Source organism: Condylura cristata, unplaced genomic scaffold (genome assembly GCF_000260355.1).
Source record: "Condylura cristata isolate star-nosed mole 26May11 unplaced genomic scaffold, ConCri1.0 scaffold00031, whole genome shotgun sequence".
In the NCBI taxonomy this organism is placed as follows: Eukaryota; Metazoa; Chordata; class Mammalia; order Eulipotyphla; family Talpidae; genus Condylura; species Condylura cristata.
Genome location: NW_004567132.1, coordinates 1,869,662 through 1,891,098, shown reverse-complemented (window position 1 = coordinate 1,891,098; position 21,437 = coordinate 1,869,662). Strand labels below are relative to the sequence as shown.

Here is a 21,437-nt window from a genome sequence, read left to right as displayed (position 1 = left end):
CATGATAAGTAAATCTTTAAAACAAACAAACAAAAAACCCCACCTTGTCCACATTTGTGTTTTAACTGCTGCACGCAGGGGCACTAAACAACTAACCACCTTAGCCTATGTGTCTTTTTAGCTTGTCTTGTGATTTGGGGAACATAAATGCCCTTTTCATACTAAGTATTTATTAGAAAGATTAATGTGTAAGTTACTAAAAAACGTTGTCATAGTAATTTAAAAAAAAGCTGCTTTAGGGCCCTCCCTGGTGGCGCAATTAGTTAAAGCACAGCATTGCAAGCCAACCTCAGCTGCTTCCATAAGAGTTCGATCCCTGCCCTGGAGGTGACCCACATGGTGCAGCAGACCTCTCCTAACCCACCTGCTGCTCTCCTCATCAGTGTACTTCCTCAGTCAGCCTGTTCTGCTCCCCACTCTTTCTCTGGTGAATCCTCTCACTACCCCTGCTCCTCTGGCCTACACCCTAGTCCTGTATGCATAAATAAATGAAATATTAAACAAAAAAGCTGCTTTATCAAAAAGCAAAGAACTCAGGTCAAGGAAGGACTTCCCAGAGGAAGGTAGGGGTTAAGTACAAAGACTTATCATGTCTAAGAAATTTCAGTTTATGTTGAGAAATCATTTAATGGATTAGCATGGAGATAATTTTATCTCAGCTTCCTGCAGTGAACATATCAGAGAATCTAATGCACTAGAGAACAGCAAGAAGCCTGCTTGGCAGCCTTCTGACCTCAATCTACCCTTGAGAATTATACTTCCTGTTCTATATTTATAAGAACTCTAAACCTTCACTCATAGGCAGTTTCCTCTCATTTTTGCTTACAGATGAGGGGACCTATGAAGCTCTAACACTACAAATAAACGAATCTTAAGTGTGTCTCAAAACTAGAAAAAAAATATACCTGTGATGGTTTGTGCTAAAACAAAGCATAGACCTAGGATTTTACCAGGCAAGGGAGTTACAACCTTAGCACAAAGATAATTTTATCTCAGCCTCCTATAATGAACTTATCAGAGAATCTGATACACTGGAAAAATAGCAAGAACCTGTGTCCTACACAAGGTCTCTGAGGCCCTGCTGCAGGGATCCAGAGAGAAAGAGAAGATGCATGTAAAACAGAATGCTGTGTCTCCAAGAAAGACAGCCAGAAAGGGCTGTTATTCCTTCTTCCACTCCCAATTCAACTTTCCTGACACAACTTCCTCATTTACACTGACTTCTGGCTTATAAACAGACACTGTACAATCTCCTCCCACTGTAAACCATGTTACTTCCCACATATATCAGTCAAAAAATCATTCTCTGAAAGCCTGTGCAGGTTCTCTCCTGTGAGCACAGCAGCTAAGAATTTTCAATGCCTCTCTACTGCCTTCTGAATAAACTCAAAAGAGTTGAACCTGTTGGGACATCTTCTGCCTTATTATTACCTAAACATACACAGTAAACTGTTAGTCCCCAAATACACCATCCCTTTTCCTGGTTCTGCACCTTTGTTCATGAAAGTCCTTGTACCTAGCACGGTCTCTTCTTTACCACATGTTTAAGTCATAAACATCCTTCAAGCCCTTTTTAAATGCAATCCTTTGAACAAATCCTCAAGTAATTCCCACTCCAAAATTAAGTTCCTTTTCCTTGGGTATTTTCCAAAGCATACTGTACACACAAAACAAAATGATACAAAGCAGATTGCTTGTATTAGACCCTCCATCCTGAACATGCTAAAAATCTGCCTTTTATTCTCTAAGTCCTTACCCTCAGGATCCAACAGTTTGGTGAGGCCAAGGTGTTGCTCTGCAAGGTTAAATGCATTCTGCAGATTGTAGTGTGCATTGGATTTCTTTAGTTTGTCAAAATCTATCAGGTCAGGCCTGTACAGAACAAGAGTGGGACAAAAATGATCAAGTGAAACACAATCATTGTTCCAAAAGTACTAAATTCACCACTTGAGAAATAAAATTCTACAGTATTACTTAATCATGAAACAATGAAGCCCAATATTTGAATAAACACTAAAATGTTTATTAAGAAATCTGAAGGTAGTGAGTGAACCTGTGCATTTTGCTTGAGAGAATTTACATATTTTCTAACATGTTCCTCACATGTTATGCAGGACTTTCCACAGTGGTGCCAACAGCTAAGGCAGTGGACAAGAGGATCAAAAGTCATGCCCCATATGCTACAGAAGCACGTCAACATCCTAACACAGAACTGCTTGTGTGATTTCTTGGGACTGTCTGACTTCTCAGGACTTACCGGTGTTTGTGTATCAGTGCATTGAAGGCCATGCCATCCCTCCAGCTGGTAGTGAAATTGTGAATGTTGACATTGGGGTACCTGTCAGAAAAAGTAACAGAATTACCAGACAGGTCTATGCTTTTTTTTTTTTTTGCGAGGGGTGGGGAGGAAGGAAGGAGTGCAATAAGCACTGTAATAATCTGAGGCAGTGATTATTAGTAATAATCAAGTCAGAGCATCACCTCAGCTTCAGCTTGCTGTAAACTAAAAATACAATCACATGATGTTCCTTTCTCAGTAATTAAAAGATGTGAACTATGCCTGAGATTTAAAATAACACTGTTACTGAGAAAAAAGTGGCCATAGCCTAGACCTGGAAGCCTTTTTGCTTCTACTTGCCTTCAGGATATGAGGACCATGTAGTCACAGAGAGTCAAATTCACATGTTTCTTTGGGAGAGAGGAAGTAGGTGGGATTACCAGTTCATAGGGTGAAGTTTTTGAAATCAAGTACCTTCCTGCAAAATGTCCCTATCAGTCAGCAATGCTACATAAAACTTTGGATCTGTCGTTGACTAAAGGTTTGTGCTAAACTTAATCTGCTACTGCTGACCAATCATGCCCATTACAGTTTCTTCTCTCCTCCAAGTAGTTCTGCCAGTAATATTCCAATTAACCTCATACAAAATCAGTTCTTAATAAATACCTATGAGGCCCAATAATTTCAGTGAGCAACATAAAAGATGCTGTTCTTTAAAATATAAATTTCACTGAAATTTCACTAGAAGAATAAAGGGAAGAACTGAGCCAGACAACAAATAAAGAAAACAAACTAAATGTTTGAGGCACAAAGCTCCCCAAAGCAGCAGAAATTAAAGAGAAAACCACAAATCTTTGTTTTAAATAACCTGGAGTGATTCCTAAAAGTGGTTTGCAGGGTTTTAACAGTCAGGATCTGCTGCATTCTAACATCTCATTAATAGACAGGGAAACTGACTATAAAGTCCAGAATATAAATCACAATTCCTTTCACTCTTGAGAGCTACCCGAAATATTAATCAACTGTTTATGACTTAACAAGATTTCTCAATGGAGACTTGTCAACACCTATTACTGATGACCACAGCATAACTTAGTTCTGTGAGAAGCAATTCCTAATCTCCTCTGAGTACACACTCACCCAGCTGTCTTCATCTGGCACCATAATAGCAATGCATCCTTGGCAGATTTCTTCTCTTTGTTGTCTTCAGTTTCCACACTGATATCCTGGATCTAAGAAGTACAAAGAAAAAGTAAAGAGCAGATGGGTCATCTGCCTCATAAATGACAGTCTCTGAAGAACAGGGTTGTATGCACACAGAGAGCAAATTTTACACCAAAGTCCAGCACTGCAGACTAACTACTGAGTGTTAATTAATGGTAAGCAATGACTATCAGGGTTCACCCTCAAAGAAACATCGTCCAAAACTAGCTTTTCTACCTTGCACAGAAATAAAGACTAGCTACCTGTGTGAGTTCCCAACACCGATTAGGGATCATTTCTATTTTCAAGCTGATCCTTCTAACTTCAAGTTAGCACAGTGGCTCAGAGAGTAGCCCTTCAACCTTATCAGACCCCAGAAAAACACAAACTTCAACTTTTCATAACCAAACATTGCCCACACTATTAACAAAGGGTGTGACCTTCATGGAGGAAGACTATGTATACCATTTTCTGAAAGCTGACCTAAGTGTAGTAAAAGATATAGTTAAATATTTTGCTTCCACAGGCTGCTATGGTCTGAATATTTATGTACACTCTAACCCCAAAATTCTAATCCCTATTAGTAGGTGGGGCTTTTGGGAGGTGCTTAAATCATGAGGGTTCTACCTTTATGAGATCAGTGACTTGCAAGACACTCCAGAGAGATTCAAAATACTCCCTATCGTGTGAAGATACCAGAAGTCTGTGATCTGGACTAGGATCCTAAGCCATCAAGCTGGTACTTTTCACGTTTCCAACCTCCACAACTATGAGAAATAAATTTCTATCGTCAGAGTTACCCAGTCTGTGGTTATGTCGGCCTGAATGGACAAAACAGCCTGTAGTTAAAAGCCATTTACAGGCCCTCCCTGGTGGCGCAGCGGGTTAAAGCACTGCACTACTAAGCTTAAGCCACTTCCGCATGAGTTCGATTCCCGCCTGCCCCGGAGAAGTCCACATGGCGAGGCAGACCTCTCCTGACCCGCCCGCTGCTCCCCTCAGCAGTGTACTTTGTTGACCTGCCTCTTCTGCTCCCCACTCTGTCTCTGATGAATCCTCTCACCCTCTGCATCTCTGGCCTGTACCCCAGTTTCATATGAATAAATAAATAAAATCTTAAAAAAAAAAAAGCCATTCACAGACAGTCTATCTTCAATATGATACAGAGAGCCTGCCACCAATATGATACAGAGGTCTACTGCCACCAAAGTCAGAAGAGCTGAATCCAGCTGTCAATACCTACTGTGTATCCTTTGGCAAGTTCCTGTACTTCTCATCTGAGGAATATTCATATTAGCAGTGACTACTTCTAGGCACTGCTGTGTATTTATATGAAAAAAGAATATGAAGTGCTGAGCACACATGCAGGAACCATGGATTTGAGTGCTTTTACACAAATGCTTTAAATACTAAATACCCATCTGTATTTAGCATCTTGTCTATAATAATATAATGTGGAAATGAGGGCTGGAGGTATGAGGTTGGTCTACGAGACCATCATCTTTCATTGCCACTCATTCCAAGATTTCTTGCCCTGGCCTCTATAAAATGTCTTTCTATTTAATCTATGAATATGTCTCATGATTATTTTTGAAAAATAGAGCAGATGAAAAGATGTAAGATTAGTAATTCAGAACCTTCAAGTAGGGTCAGACAAATCTAGGAACACTTAGATTCTCCATTTTTAACTGTGATAAGTATTACATAAACTCAGTTTACATAAACTACAAGTGAATATGAAAGAACAACTGTCAGAGTTAAGACACAAACTCACCAAAAAAGTGGGATTTTATATACTAACCCCTGTCAATTTTCTTATGCTTCTGTGTCAAAAAAGGCTTCTAGACTTGATCTAGAAGCATCATCTGCCCTTCTGAAATGAAGCTCCTTATTCAAATAAGGCAAACTCAAATATTTTCATTCTTGTTTCTCACACTGTATTTTAAGGGACAACAGAAAAAAACCTGTGTGTTGTCATCAGTACTTAGCAGACAGATGCCTCCTGAACACATCCTGGGAGCTCTGGGCACACATACACACTCCCACCCACCCCACCATGTAGTCCATGAAACTGAAGACAAGGTGGCCTATTCAGGAGCTGGGGGAGAAAGAAGAGATCTTTGTAGGTTATATGGAGAAGCTGTACAGAGAAGCAGAATGTGAGACAGGCTTTGGACAATGCAGAATCAATACATATTTGTGGAGTGGGTGATGACTTAATGAAATTGCTGGGTAAGACTCCAGCACTGTCAGCTATGTGGTGACATCAGCACCCTATGCCTCTTGCCTCAAGAGAAAGGGATAAAGTACATACCAGCATTTACAGGTTCAAGTACAGAAAAAAGCAGCATGGCAGGAAGCTAATTAGTCAATGACTCAACCCAATTCAGGCCGAGAATCCTGGAAAGGGCTGCCTATGCCAGCTTCCCTACACCAGCACTGACCTGAGGTCAAGAGAGGCCTGAGGCAGGATGCCTTCCATGCTCTGGTTACTGCAGGCCAGTAGAACTTTTTACTCTACAAAACTCAAAGGCTCAAAGAATGTCCTAATTTTACCTCTGTTAGCTTAAGATCCAAGAGCAAGTAATTAGTGAATTCAATAGTATTTGTTCCACTTTCAAATCACTTAGGAGTTAAAATGATGAAATCTACAATTCTATTTGCAAGTTGTTCTTGATTGTGATTAAACTCCATGAATGGCGCTCATTTTTAACAGGGGTTTCCTACTCAGAACTGCATAATTATATACATGGGGCTGGGACCTGGGAGTGTGAATTAGGAAAGTGCTTTCCTGAGGAAGCAAGCTGGCCAGGCAGGCTTGGGAACCATCCCTTTCAGAAAACAGTTCTTAGTGTAATCCCAACCTTCCTCCACAACCCCCCACCACCACACCCCTTCCCACATACACACCCTGAATATTATAAACAGAAAACCAATCCCAACTCCAGAGGAAGTGAGAAGGAAAGGGGGATTGGTTACAGGCTGATTTCGAAGTTTTAATAAGAAAACAAATGCAACTATGATCTGATTACTGTTTTCTCCCTTCCTGATGAGTTTTTATTTACCTAGAAAAATCAGACTTTATCAAAGGGGTATAATAGGAAGGAAAAGCACAGAGAACACAGCCACTGAGGTGACAGGATTGTTAGGACATTTGTTTTTAGAGCCACCTGACATTGGTAAAAGTATTTTTTGACTTGAAATTTTAATTGAAAAGCACAAACATGCACCACGAGAAAGAACCAATGATTGGTCCAGAGGTGTTTCTCTCCAAAGAGGTCAGAAGCAGACCCAAATGGCTGTGGAACTCTAGGCAAGGCTTCCCATGTCTTTGTCCCTAAGGTGGAGGAGTTAAGACTATGACTCCAAAGTACATTTCAGCTTATAAAGCTTTTATATTCAGAGCCTTCACCTCAGGTATAACACATCCATAAAAATCACCCAGCAATTCAAAACTAGCATATGGTTTGTTATATTTTCCTCTTTAAAACATTTTCTTTACATCCCAAAGGAGAATGGATGGTGGAAACAGAGGCCACACATTATCACCATCCTAAGTACCTTCTAAAAATATTCATGTCATACTCTGGTAAAATTCAGAAGTCTAGAGCTAGTAATCTAGAATCAACCATAATCTTATTCCTTTGCTCCTGAAAACTGAGCAGCAGAGACTGATTAAGTGGGGACCTGGGATATAGCCCAAAAGTACCCCTTTTCGAAGCCCAAATTTTTAGTGTCAACAAAACTGCAGGAAGGCAGCTGGGTGTAATACACTGCACAGCTGATTCTGAGGTGAGGTTTTAACCTGGTTCCTGGGAGAAAGGCCTGGTCCCTTACCTGAAAGCGCAGGATGATGGTCCAGATAAGGCCAAGGGTCAGTCGGTGGTTTCCATCCACGATGTCATGGGACCCCATGTTCTCAAGATGGACTCTCTGCTCCTTCAGGAACTGAAGGGCCTTATCCACATTCTCCAGACAGTGGATGCGCATTCGTCCCTTGGTAGGTTTGGGCTAGAAATGGGAAAGCACAGGTGAGTAGAGACCTCCAAAGGGGGCAGAAGTGGGCTCAGAGCGCCTGCCTGAGGGCTCACAATTGCGTCCTCATGCAACATTTGTCCACAAACCAAGACACTAGAAAACATGTGTTCACTCAATCAAGGGTAGAATTTATCTAAGAGTGTTAGAAAAGTTTACATGAGGGATGATAACTGATCACTCTTTAGATGTTTGTTTAATCATGAATGTTTACAAATAAGCATAGAAGCTACAAGATGAGGGGAAAAGGAAACCCAGTTTTTTTTTTTTTATAAAGAATTTCGAAGCTATAGCTGCCATCCATACAATCTTTTTGCAGAAGCACAGCAAAATATGACAAACAGGTTTGTGATTTGCCAAGTTGGGTCATTTTTCAAGGTTGGCTCAAAATAAAAAAAGAGGATACCTAATCAGGAGGAATTTTTAAGTAGTGGTTTTGTGAGTATAATAGGGAGGGGTTGAATACTTTTCCAAGGAACTGTTTTGGATGTAAATAACTGATGAGTGTAACTTACTGAAAAGAAAAGATAAAGGAGAGAGAGGAAAAAAAAAAAGAACACACAGGTGAACCTAAACAGCAAGGTCTGAAGTGCATGGGTGCACTTCAGGAGGGTTATTTTACAACTCCCTCCTCCCTTTTCCCCATCAGCCTAGTCAACACTAGGCTGAAGATGATGAAGATGAAGGCCTTTTTTGATGATCCACTTAGGAGTTTTCTTTAGCTTACTTTACTGTAGAAATATGGGATACAGTATAAATGTATAGAACACACAAAATATGTTAATAGAGTGGTTACTGAAAAGGTTCTGGTCTTATTAGTGGTTAAATTTTGGGAGAGCTGATATTCATACACAGATATTTTGAATTTATTCATGCATATAATAACTGAGGCCAGAAGTGGGAGAGAATTCACCAGAGACAGAGTAGAGAGCAGAATAGGTGAGACAGGGGAGGTCCGTTGTGCCATGTGGGGTTATCTCCTTGGCCAGGGATCGAACTCAAGCCATCGCAATGAGAGTACTGAGACTTAACCGCTAGGCCACCAGGGAGGCCCTGTTGTTTAATTTTAATACCCCAACATTTTTTCCTTTTACCCAATTACATCAAAATCCAAAACAGTTCTATGAAAAAGCGAACATTTCACTAAGTAGTGCAAAAGACTCACGCCCATACACAGTTCTCAAGGGGTCTCCATTATTACTATGTCAAGAGCAAGTCTAAGCCCTTTGCTGCCAGCTCTATCTACTCACTTATTTCCTGTCATCATTGCCACCACTGTTGCCCCCTCCAGCAGAGGCTGCAGTGTGGGCTGCTCTCACCACTTTGCAGACACCCAGGCTGTACATATCCCACCAGCCAGGGTTACTTGGTGGCTATAGTCCTTCCTTCCCAGCATCCCCTTGGATTTCACCACACTCCTTCCACCTTTCAAGGCCTGGGTTAAGGTACATCTTTCCTTCTAGAAGACATGTGCATCTATCCCAGAATTCTCACAATGAGCTTTTCCCCAAAAATCTACACAGTCATAATCTAAATGTTCAGGAACTGATCATGCCCGATTTTCTATTTTTACTGTTATTTCATGCACTGCTCGTATTACTTCCAGCTAGGATACTGGCTTCTTGAGAGCACTGACAACCTCTGTCTTTTTGTTGTATTTCCAGTGTTCTCTGGTTTGGTGAGGAGTACAATGTCTGCCCAAGGTGAACTAAAGCAAATACCCCGGGAGGCTGGGGCATGGCATATGCTCTGAGCTGGCTTTAGAGAAGAAAGGCAGGCAGGAAGCTGTGCAGCAAGCAGGAACATTCAGCAAGCACACAGCCCACTTTCCCCTCTGCACTGAGAACTCAGTTATTTGCTAGATGGAAAAGGTCAAAGGAAAGATGACTTAATGGCCATTTTAAGACTGCCTTGTCTTGGATTATTATTTCTCCCTAACTTTCTCATTTAAAAAATAAAACTAGCAAGCATAGAAGAATGTGCTTTGATCTGATAAAAAAAGAATGCAACTAAAGGGCTTACTGCAAGTAAAAGATTCTTTTCAAATAGTAGTAATGGAAAAAGAAATGTCTCCAAAAATCAAGCTTTTAACACTATTAAGGTAGCTTTACACCCTAAGCCTCCAAAAGGCATTTTCTCTTGAGAAATTTCGTAACTAACTTATGTAGGAAATGCTAGGATTTTACTAATGTCAAGTGACATAAGTAGTTACATCAAAATTAAACATGAGGTAATTAAATTAAACATCAAACATGAGGTAAGAAAAAAACTGAACATAAAATAGGAGGTTGTGCTCAGTCTAAAATTCCATGACTGACCGTGGATAAAGAGTAACACTGTGCTCTATTTTTCAAGGTTATCTCCACCAATCTCCCCAAGAGATCCACTAGGCTGACAACATTATACTCCAGCCCTCAGATGGAGAGATATGCACATAAATGTGGTGTCCCTGCTAAGGGGAGGAGACTGCTATCCCCCAAGTAAGCAGCCACCTCACTGCATCTCTTCTCACCTATGCACTTAAGAGTTCTTCTGACAACCCACCAAATAAGTGGTCCTTTCAAAATGCTGAGAAAGTGACCACTCACAGCAGCTCCTTGTTCTCTGATTCAGGGGGTTTCTGGATTAACTGTGACTCCTGGTCAAAGCTTTCTCTGAAGTTGAAGGATGGGCCTTTATTGGCTCTAGGTATGTGTGATGTAAAGGGCTTTTGAGATTTCTTTTTGCTGTAAGGTCTTCTCCTTATGCTCTTCTCAGTGACTAGGTGCCTGACCAGCAGGACTGTGATGTAAACAGCACAGGTAGGTGAAACACTAGAAAAGTATCTTCATGCCAAACACAGCAGAGCTGTGAGGAGAGGGGCATTCTACCTGCAAAGAGCATTTTCAGAAGCCTACCTCTCAGAGGCCAGAAAAGGGCCTTACTTAAGGGAGAGGAAATGTGTGGATGGAAGCAGGAGCTAAGGAGGACAAGAAACAGAGGGGGGGCTGTGGGTATCCCTAGGCTCCATCAGGCATAACCATTCTTTCAGACTTTTTCTTGAAAAACTCAATCGCAAACACAATTCCAAATACACTCAAAGCTTCTGTTTCTCTACAAAATCTCTGTGGAATGTGTATGTGTTCCCATATGAATATGGGGTACAAGCTTGTGGGTGGGGGAGGACCGTGAAAAGGGCCCACTTGCCTGAAGGTTGAGGAAGGCTACTATCACACTTCAGGCAACCCCAAGGTGATGGTGACTGCCTATGCCAGAGGAGTAAAGAATGGTTCACTGCAGCCCTAGCTGCAACTCAAATTCCCAGCAAGCACTGGCCTCCCAAAACACTAGCTCATGAGACAAAGGAAGGCATGCAGATAAAAATGGCAGAGAAACGTCTTCAAGTAAATGATCAGACTCTTTCAAATAATTAAAAGAAAAAAAAATCTTTCTGTCAGGGAAAATGGGAACTTTTCAGGTCTCTTCCCCTTCCGACAATCCTCCCAAAATTAAGCCAAGATTCTTAAGAGGTTGATACTCTGCTTTTCTACCCCTAAAAGTTTTTTTTGTTTGTTTCCCCCAATTTCAAATTGTTCCTAACCTTTCTATCTTTTAAGATATCAAGCATGTGCAAAACTGATCTAAATAATACATTTTGGTGGGCAATTCTGTGTATAAGATTCTAACTTTAACATGTTCATATTCACATTAATATTTTCCTACTTTCTAAGAAATCAGTACCTTACTCTTCAAGGATTTAGTCACAAAACAGGGATAATATCGATATAATTATCTCAAAGGGCTGTTACATAAACGAAAGGGTAAGCTAATCATAATCATCCTGGGGTTTTCAAGCCCCACAATATGTATCAGCAAAGTTGCAGCACCTCAAGTATTTTTATCACAGCAATTCTCCTGGGGGGGAGGCACACGCCACTCTGGCCCCAATTTACTTAGAAATAACACAGCATTCTGCAGACAATGAGAAGTGTTTAAGGTCCAGATAGAACTCTCCTCCTTGAGAGCCAGAAAAACTGGATATACATCAACTGAAAAGCAAGTTTAAAAACATTAGAGTCTATGCCCAATAACAGTGATGATGATATTACATTTATAATTCTAACACCCCAAATTAAATTCTGGACCAAAATGAAAAGTAAAGGTGATGAAGAAAAATGCAGCTATTTAGTGTCTCAGAGTAAGGGGAGAAGGAATTAGAAAGGAGAGAAAACACTCAAAGCCTGACAGTACCAGGAGCTTCCACTCCATACACTACCTGGATGGTACAGAACTGATGGGAAAGCATGTATGTAAAGCATGATTAACAGGGACTTTAAGTGTCATCATCAGTGTGGTATAGCTAGTGATTCACACTATTCCAACTTTTGCACACCTTTACTTTTTTAAAACACTCACATTTAATTTCAATTGAAGCTACTCTACTCTCATCTTCAATAGAATAGTAACACTTCTTAAACCAACATGAGGGCGAGAATCAAGACTATAACTCAACAATGTCAACTCCCAGTTCCGAGTTCTTTTTGCTTCAGAAAGGTATTCTAGCCTGTTTTCAGGCTCTATACTGGGAAGTTTGGGTCATATATACCACAGAGCTCTTAAGATCTAGAAATTCTGGGCTATCACTTCCCGAACAACTGTTATGTTCACCTCTCTGTTAGATGGCTTGTATCTGTAATCACATTTAACTCTCAAAATAACACTGAATAATAGTAATTACTGTTCTTTCACTTTCATGGATGCAAACATACTGGCTGAGGGAGATGAAGCAATCCACGCAGTCCACAGTGTATCTCTATGTTACATCAAAAACCCAGAACCCAGCCTATAAGTAGAGCAGTAAAAGCTTCCGTATGAAAGGAAATAAGCTGCTCAGTTCCCATCTAAAACAAGTTTTTGGTTTTTTTAAAGAGCTATTTTTGTATTACTAATCTTCTCAAAAGGAAGAAATGATAACAATGGAAAGATCTAAACACAACAGAACTAAGGGGAGGGACATGTCTCTAGGTAATACACACTTTCTTAAGTCTCACCCCCAAGAGAAGCTCATTTTGCCAAGAAAAGCACTCCCTATCCTGTCTCAATTAATTATTACTAAATTCCTAAGTGTGTCACAGGTTTATTCCCACAACAACACAGGCTTCTCTGTCTCACATGTGACTTCTGATGAGGCAGTATGAAATGCTGTTAGTGTGGATACAACGATCAATACCACCAGACATACATGTGACTTAGGAACTGCAGGCAAGGAGGCCTGTCCTTGGAGGAAATGCCTCAAAGTTTACTGAATCTCCTTTAAATCATTTTCACAAGCTTTCCTGCACTCCCACACCATGGACCTTGTTCCAGGTTTTGCTGGCTCTTCCCTGCCTCCCCTTTCAAGGGTCCCTTTCAGGTCTCAAATCTTTACCAACCACACCTCCATCCCCTGACTCATTCCAGATCCATCCTGTGACTACCAAGGATGAATAGAGTGGAAAAAACAAGGGTAAACAACAACCTTTGGCACCTGGAAACTTAATTGTAATTGCTTATAGGAGCAGCTAGTCCAAGCTGAGGAGAGCAGTGTGCCCTGGGGCAAGTTCGCCAGCATGGCCAAAGCCCTTAGGGAGGAGTATGGGGGCTGGATGACTCCTCCCATGCCCACTTCTCAGTCACTGCCAGACAAGCCTTGATTTTGGGTCATTTATACCCTGCACGGCATTGGAATTTGTGAAACAACACAATAATCACAATATTAGGAGTTCTGTCAAGAGTCTAGAGATGGAAAAGAAAATAAAAGCTTCTAGAGCTGATTTAGCCTACTTGAATGTGAGAGAAACACTTAAGTGTTTTAGATCCCTCCTACATCAAAACTGGGCTACTCTTTTCTACCCTGGTAACCCCAACTCCTTCTGATTTTCTCCATGGGTAGCCAAAGCAACCTAAGGCCACCTGGAGTGACAGCTCTCCAAGGCTGAGGTGCTGGCAGGTAAACAAGAGTAGCAGTCTTGGGGTGAGGGCGAAGCTAACTCTCGGTCTAGATCTCTGTCTTCAACATGCCTGCGCAATGGCTGCCCACCAGTTAGTCTCTGAGTCAGAGCATCTATGAAAATGTACGGATTTAACCTGGTGGCCACTATACTTCCAGTTATAAAATACAATCTTTCTGGGCCCTTCCTGGTGGCGCAGTGGGTTGGAGTGCTGCACTGCTAAGCTAAGCTAAGCCAAGCTGTGGCTGCTTCAATGTGAGTTTGATCCCCAACCCGGAGGTGACCCACATGGCATGGCAGACCTCTCCCGACCCGCCTGTTGCTCCCCTCAGCAGTGTACTTCATCAGTCTACTTGTTTGGCTCCCCTCACTGCCCCTGCACCTCTGGCCTGTGCCCCTTTTCCATATGCATAAATAAATAAAATCATTAAAAAAAAAAATACGATCTTTCTGCAGCATGGTGGAACACCCATAACAAGCAAGTAGATTTCTCAAGACCCAGCTGATCTCTTTCTTGTTCAGAGGAAAAAAAACAAAACAAAACAGGAAAGACACTACTTCACTGTCTCTGTATACCAGTATGACAGATATTTATGTTTTTGCCTTTTTATTAAACATAGGTTACCAATACACACACACACCTTCTCTACCTAATACTGATGGTAGCGTGAGGAGCGCTATTTCTAAAATCTTCTTTAATATGATATGCAGCCAAACTAATTTCATAAGAAGTTCTCAAACTCCTCCCCACACATCTAATTTTGAGGTTTAACAAGAGCATAAATGACTGCAATGTAATTAAAATCAACCAAGGACCTACACAGTTTCACTGGTTCCTGCCAGTCTCCTCCCTTTGAGAATCACGCGTGTACTTCCTCCATCTCAGGGTTCAGTGGGAAATGGAGACCTGGGCTACAGTCCAAGCTCTGTTACTGCTAAGAGGCGCTGGCCTTGGGCAAATCACTGGTCACTGTTTATTCTGGGGAGGAGTGAGTGCCAACCACACTGGACTGTGAGAACCAAACAACATGATGTGTGACGCTGCTCTGTAAACAACGAAAAAGATTCATCCTGAAGTCACCTGCCACCCTCACTCCTCCCAAAAATGAACTCGTTTGTCAACACTCTTTTCCTGACAGGTTCCTGACACACTACACAAATACTCTCTTCATTCTTCCTCATATCTGGCACTGACTCCAATGTTCTCTAACCCATCTACCCCCACCTGTATACAGGAAGATCCAGATGGAGCCTCATTCATCTCCAGGGTTTCTTGACATGCCATTCAGAAGAGTATTTCCCCTCCTGAATCCTATGGCTTTGGGGCCATTCATTCAGTCTTACTCTCACTTTCATTGACTTTTTGCATTTGTACAACAGACAGACCATTGTTTTTACAGGGGTATTTTTCTGTGTCAGGACAAAAGTAAATTCTCTCACACACATGATATCACAAAAAAAAATCAGGGTTTGTAGCAGTCCATAAAATCCTCTTTCAACAACTAGACATGCCAGTGGTGGTCTCCTGACAAAAATGTGGTATAAAACTCAGAGCAACTAAATGTAGGATTTTGGGCCCTCCCTGGTAGCACAATGGGTTTAAAGTACAGCACTATGAAGCTATCGCAGCCACTGTAGCACAAGTTCAATCCCTGGCCAGGGAGGTGACCCACATGGCACTGCAAACCCCTGCTGAACCATCCGCTGCTCCTCTCAGCAGTGTATTTCAGTCAATCCTGCCTGTTCTGCTCCCTACTCTGTCTCTGGTGAATTCTCGCACCCTCTACCACCTCCAGCACCTCATTCTATATATATATAAATCTTAACTAAATAAATAAATGCAGCATTTCATGCTTAACAAACCTCAAGGTAAATCTGTATTTTTCACCTAGTTCAGCCTGTTTTGGAATTAATGGTGCCAAAACAAAAAAATCCTATTTTTTGTTGCTATCTCTTCTTCTAGATTAATAAAGTGAGGCAAACAAATATCTGTGAATGGAAATGGCAGTGTTGGAGGAAAATCTTGTCTCTCTCCATCAGAGGAAGGCTCAGTCTGGCAGAAGCCAAGCAGAAAAACTTCACCACTGAGGCCCATGGAAAGACAGTGTTAGACACAAACAAGTGTCCAACAACGATATTAGGACCTGGGGCTCCACTTCACCACCAAATCCAGGCCTGACAGTATCATGCCAGTAGCCCTACTTCCTCCAGATGTTAGTGTTGCAGAGATGATTAGAAGTTTCCTTCTAATCTGGATTTGGGGTCAATGAGAGTGATCAGTACAGATTCTATGCTCCCCACTTCGACCTATTTGGTAGATGTCAAGGGTGGATCTAAATTTTTTAGGGAATTTAAAACCAAGATCATTGGAGAGTAATAATCCATGGTGACTTCAGTTATTGGAAAATAGCTATGCTCACCACTATACCATCAACCCCGATTCCAGTTATCAGTTTGTCATCAACCCAATTCCAATCAGCAGCAACTTTCTGACTCAGCCTCAGAGTTTCCTTATTGCTCCATGAGCTGACAAGCCAAAGGTAGAGAGAGGTCACTTCTGTATGGGGATCCTGCCCAAGACAGAACCAGAGATGGGGTTTTGTGCCTTTGGATGCTCCCCATACCGTATCAGAATCGTATTCCTCAAATAAACTAAATGCAGATGTAAAACCTCAATTTTAACTCAACAAAATTTAAGGCAGGATTATATGATTTTTTTTTTTTGGAAACTGCCCTGCTTTATTTTAAGTGAAATTTTGGGTTTTTTACTAATATAATAGTTTATTTTCACATCATTTTTTGCCTTTTTCCATCTCAGCTGTAATCCCCGTGGGCTTCCCATCACCAAATCACCCATGTGTCATCACCATAGTCCCAGGCACTTCCCTCCCCCCACTGTTTTTAATCCCATTCCCCATTCCACTCCCATAAAATGTCTCTGGTATGTACTTGTTGATTATTATTATTTTCTCGCCTGGTCCTTTATACTCTATTATGAGTGAAACCATCCGGTATTTTTCCTATTCTTTCTGGCTTATTTCATTAAGCATGATCTTCTCCAGCTCCATCCATGTTGCTGCAAAAGGCATGTGTTTAAAAATTTTTTTTTTTGGTTGCTGAGTAATATTCCATTGTGTATATGTACCACATCTTTTTAATCCAGTCATCTACTTTTGGGCATTTGGGTCGTTTTAATGTCTTCCCAATTGTAAATAAAGCAGCAATAAATGTGGGGGTGCAGGTATCTTTTTCAATCAGTGTTTTTGTGTCTTTTGGGTAGATACCTAGGAATGGGATAGCTGGGTCATAGGGAAGCTCCATGTTTAGCAGTTTGAGGAACCTCCAAACAGTTTCCATAGTGGCTGTACTAGTTTGCATTTCCACCAGCAGTGCAGGAGAGTTCCTTTTTCTCCACATCCTCACCAACATTTGTTGTTGCTAGTTGTTTGAAGATGTGCCATTCTCACTGGGGTGAAGTGGTATCTCACTGTGGTTTTAGTTTGCATCTCCCTTATTACAAGTGATGTTGAACATTTTGAAAAAAAAAATTTTTTTTTAAAGATTTATTTATTTATGGATACAGAACTGGATACAGGTCAGAGGTTCAGGAATGGTGAGAGGATTCACCACACACAGAGTGGGGAGAAGAACAGGCAGATAGATGAAGTACACTGCTGAGGGGAGCAGCAGGTGGGTCAGGAGGGATCTGCCACGCCATGTGGATCACCTCCGGGGCAGGCGGGGACCGAACTCATGCGGAAGTGGCTTTAGCTTCTTAGTGCAGTGCTTTAACCCCTGTGCCACCAGGGAGGGCCCTTGAAAAAATTTTTTAAAAACAAATCAGACAAATCTTGTCCTCTAGGGACATTATTTGAAGGATGAACTTGCTCGAAGAAACTATTATCTTTTTTTTACAGATTTATTTATTTATGCATACAGAAGTGGGGTACAAGCCAGAGGCGCAGGGGTGGCGAGAGGAGTCACCAGAGACAGAGTGGGGAGAAGAGCAGGCAGATAAATGTACACTGCTGAGAGGAGCAGCAGCCATGCCATGTGGGTCACCTCCGGGCTGGGGGATCGAACTGACACTAAAGTATCAATACATATAGATACTAAAGTCCCTCAAACATTTATCAACTACCTATTGCCAAGCTGGTGCTAAGTGCCAACTGCGTGCGATACAACTCCAGATGGAGTGCAAATGTTTATGTTACCTGTGGCTGTGGGTCACCAGTGCAGAATGAATGCCTGGTGTTGACTGAGAGTGATCTAATGAGACACATTTTGAAGTGCACATTACTCTGCTCAGATCTGGAAGTTTTGGAATCCGAATTTAAAAGGATCGTTTTGGGGAGAGGTGAGCCCCTAAAGGGACATTGTCTCCTACAATGAAGGGTATCTAACACAAGTTCCCCATAGCCTCTGCAACCAAAAGCAGAAAAGCTTGTGAATTAAATATTCCACAGGGCCAGAAAGGCCGAAAGTCTCTCGTCCAAACAAATCAGAGTTTTAGTTCATGTTACCTATGGTATCCTTATTTTGTGGAATAAGATGATTAATCAGACCACTCAACCTAAAATCAGGAGTGGCTGTGAGGAATGGATAATAAATGAAGTAAGGGCACTTGGGTAGTGTATAATTTCAGGTGCTGATTGCCTAGAAGGCTATGGTGCCTAGCATGTTACCTCTAACCCAACACTATTAGGTTTCTGGGTAACCACAAAAAAAAAAAAAAAAAAAATCTAAAATTGTTGCCTGCAGGAAGCAAAAGAGGAATGGGAGTGAGAGTCCACATACAACTAAGAAGTATACTTTGTTGGTTGCTTTTTTCTCCCTATTAGTATTTTTGTTTTCTGTCCAGAATTAAAGGGCAATGGATGGGATACCATTTACCATGTGAACATTATCAAGACACAATCTTCTTCATGTAAAAAATCCATCAAGGACCTTCAAAGGTGAGCAATTTACTCCCTGCAGCCTGGAAGACAGAATCCTATTGGGGGAAAATAATGTTCAAGTTCAAACTAATTTCTATCCATGTGACCTTAAATGATTTTTTTAAAAGTTACTTTTAAAGGGCCCTCCCTGGTGGTGCAGCGGGTTAAAGCACAGCACAAAGGAGCTTAAACCACTTCCACATGAGTTTGATCCCCGCCTGCCCCGGAGGTGACCATATGGCGTGGCAGACCTCTCCTAACCCGCCTGCTGCTCCCCTCAGCAGTGTACTTCGTAGATCTGCCTGTTCTGCTCCCCACTCTGTCTCTGGTGGATCCTCTCATGCTCCGCATCTCTGGCCTGTACCCCAGTTCTGTATGAATAAATAAATAAATCTTTAAAAAAAAAAGTTACTTTTAAAACAGCATTCATAAAATAAATAAGTAATTATACTAGGTTAAACATTTAAAGGGGAGAAAAAGGACCAGAGAGGTGGGGAAGAATCTGGTTACTGAAATTATATTTTAAGTCACTGTCGAAGAGTCTAGCCAGCTCTCAAGTCTTGCTTCAAAAAATAAGTTAAAATGCATCACTAGCCCTCGCCTTCCCCACACAGGTCCAATGTGCCACGCTCACTCTGTGAGCCACCATCTGGACTGCTGCCATGGTCCTGGGAGAGAATCTCCTTTATCTCTCTACATTGTCTAGTCTGACCCACAAACTCTCAAAGAAAATGAAGCTACAAGGTTTACATGCTCAGAGAACAAAGGGCAAGGATAAAACTCAGTATGGGTAATATAAGGCTTTATTATTTTTCAGAGGACCCTATCACTGAAGGGAGGATTGCTCTTTTATCCAGGCTCAGAAGAAATTTTGTCCATGGCCTAATAATAGAGCAGGGTACAACCTCAGTCCTTTGCCTGTGGCCTGAGGTGTGTGAGTAGGTTTGCATGAAGACCCAATGCCATCTGTCAAGTTACAGGGTGGAGATCGTGTTTAAAAATAAGGTTTCCTAGCAGCCCTGCCAAAACCCAGCATCATATTTTCCTGATGATGTCATTACAGATGTGGGCTCTCTCCCTGGGCGTCAGCTTTTGGCTTGGCCCCACCTCTACCTATGTAACTGCATGTGCTTTGGCGGAATACAGAATCCATTTTCAAACCAAAGCAAGACAAAACCTGTTGGGACAGTTGCAGTGCAGTGACTGGTTTAAGCGTCTTTGACTTCAGATTCATAAACAAAAGTCCTATCAGAGACAGTCATGGTAACTCTGGAAAGTGGAAGGGGGTAACATTTTCACTGTGACCTGACAACTCCCCTGTTCAAAAAGTGAATTAACTCATCAGAAACTCTTAGTTTCCAAGGAGATGACAAAACAACAGCCTCTCCCTCCACTCCCAAAATAAAGTGAGCACAAAGAAAAGTAGAACACAACTGATACCACTGAATTCAATTCCTGCCACCTTAAAATGGCAGCTCAGATTTTCCAGAAAATCAGTAAGACACAAATCTAAAATTATTCCACAATCTTGTAGGAAACAGATACATCTTAGAGCCAGTACCCAAACATGGCCCTTCAGTCTCCAGCACTATGCCTGTTTAACATGGGAGAACAGCAAAATTTTTCCGACCCAAGGTAATACCTTGCAAATTACTAGAACAAGGCTACTTTATTATAGTTCAAGAACATCATCCAGGCACTCAGGAGGTTAAACTGGAGCTATCGAGATTCTCCTAGACAATATCATCCATAAAGTGCAGAATTCAGCAGGAGACAAATCCACACTTAAGTTTTCAAAAATCTTTTCTCACCTCTGGTGAAAGACACTTAACAACATCGACACTCACCAGCCTCTCTCCAGAAAGGACCTCCAGCAGCTTGATGAGCATCCGTCCATCTCGCAGGTCAGTGTACAGGTCTGTGATGCGACACGACACACGGGCAAGGTGGGAGTTGACCCACTTGGTAAAGGTCTTTTTCTGCACAGCTTCACGCTCATCTGCAAGCAGAGGAGAGCTCACTTTACTACCAGAGGTGGACTGTGCCCAGAGGATCACAAGACCCCAGCCCAAGGAAAAAGAGGAAAACTAATGAAACCTCTGCTTAGCTCCTCATAAGCACAGCCAACTCTTTGGGAACAGAGGAATTCTACCAACAGCAGTGGAACCCCTCAGTGTACCAACAGCAGAACATCCTATGCTCTCGTTCATTTCATATTCTCCTAATTCTGATGAAGAGGCAGCAGGATGCGGTACATCACAGTGAGGTCCAGTTTAATACCTCATTTGACTGGTAAAGTTTCTAATATGTGTGTTAGTACGTGAAAATGTAGAAAAGCTCAAGAGGCAGCAAGAAATTGCTTCCCTCTTAAACAGAGCCATCACCTAAGATAAATTCACTATGACCTTGATCTTCAATGACCCTTTCATCTGCTAGTCACACACTTGCTCCATGAGCAACAGACAAAGTGGTAGAGTATATAAATGTAAAGAGATTTGGCCAGGCACCAGGAGAGTTGCACATGGGTTCAAAGTTTCACCAAAAATTTGCAGACGATGGGCTCAGTAGCTATAAAAAAGTAGACAGGGCCCTCCCTGTGGTGCTGTGGGTTAAAGCACAGCACTAAGAAGCTAAAGCCACGTAAGAATGAGTTCGGCACAACAGACCTCTCCTGACTTGCCCACTGCTCCCCTCAGCAGTGTATTTTGTCAGTCAGCCTGTTCTGCTCCCCACTCTGTCTCTGGTGAATCCTCTCACTGCCCCTTCACCTCTGGACTATACCCCCAGTTGTGCATGCATAAATAAATCTTAAAAAAACAAAAAAAAAGGAGACAACTATCATCTCCAAATTTCAACCACTGGACGGTAAGGAAGTGCTAGTTTATAATCCTAAGTGTGGTGGTTGTATGTTGAAGTCATCCAGGAAACAATGTTAAGTTCTTCAGGCTTCAGTGATCAAGCTCTAATTCAGACCATAAAATGCCAGGCACTTATGCCCAGACTTGACTCTCAATC

The 21,437-nt window shown here is 41.7% G+C and overlaps 1 protein-coding gene across 2 annotated transcripts in view; it reads right to left on the bottom strand.

The window, feature by feature from the left end:
* SPTBN1 (spectrin, beta, non-erythrocytic 1) overlaps positions 1-21,437 on the bottom strand; it is a 194,427-nt gene that overhangs the window by 50,605 nt on the left and 122,385 nt on the right. For both annotated transcript variants that reach the window (XM_012731484.1, XM_004691398.2), the window contains 5 exons: positions 20,270-20,421; positions 7,319-7,492; positions 3,419-3,510; positions 2,258-2,338; positions 1,757-1,872 (listed from right to left, as the gene is read on the bottom strand). In XM_012731484.1, coding sequence (XP_012586938.1) covers positions 1,757-1,872; positions 2,258-2,338; positions 3,419-3,510; positions 7,319-7,492; positions 20,270-20,421 — 615 coding nt within the window. The remainder of the gene's footprint in view (positions 1-1,756; positions 1,873-2,257; positions 2,339-3,418; positions 3,511-7,318; positions 7,493-20,269; positions 20,422-21,437) is intronic.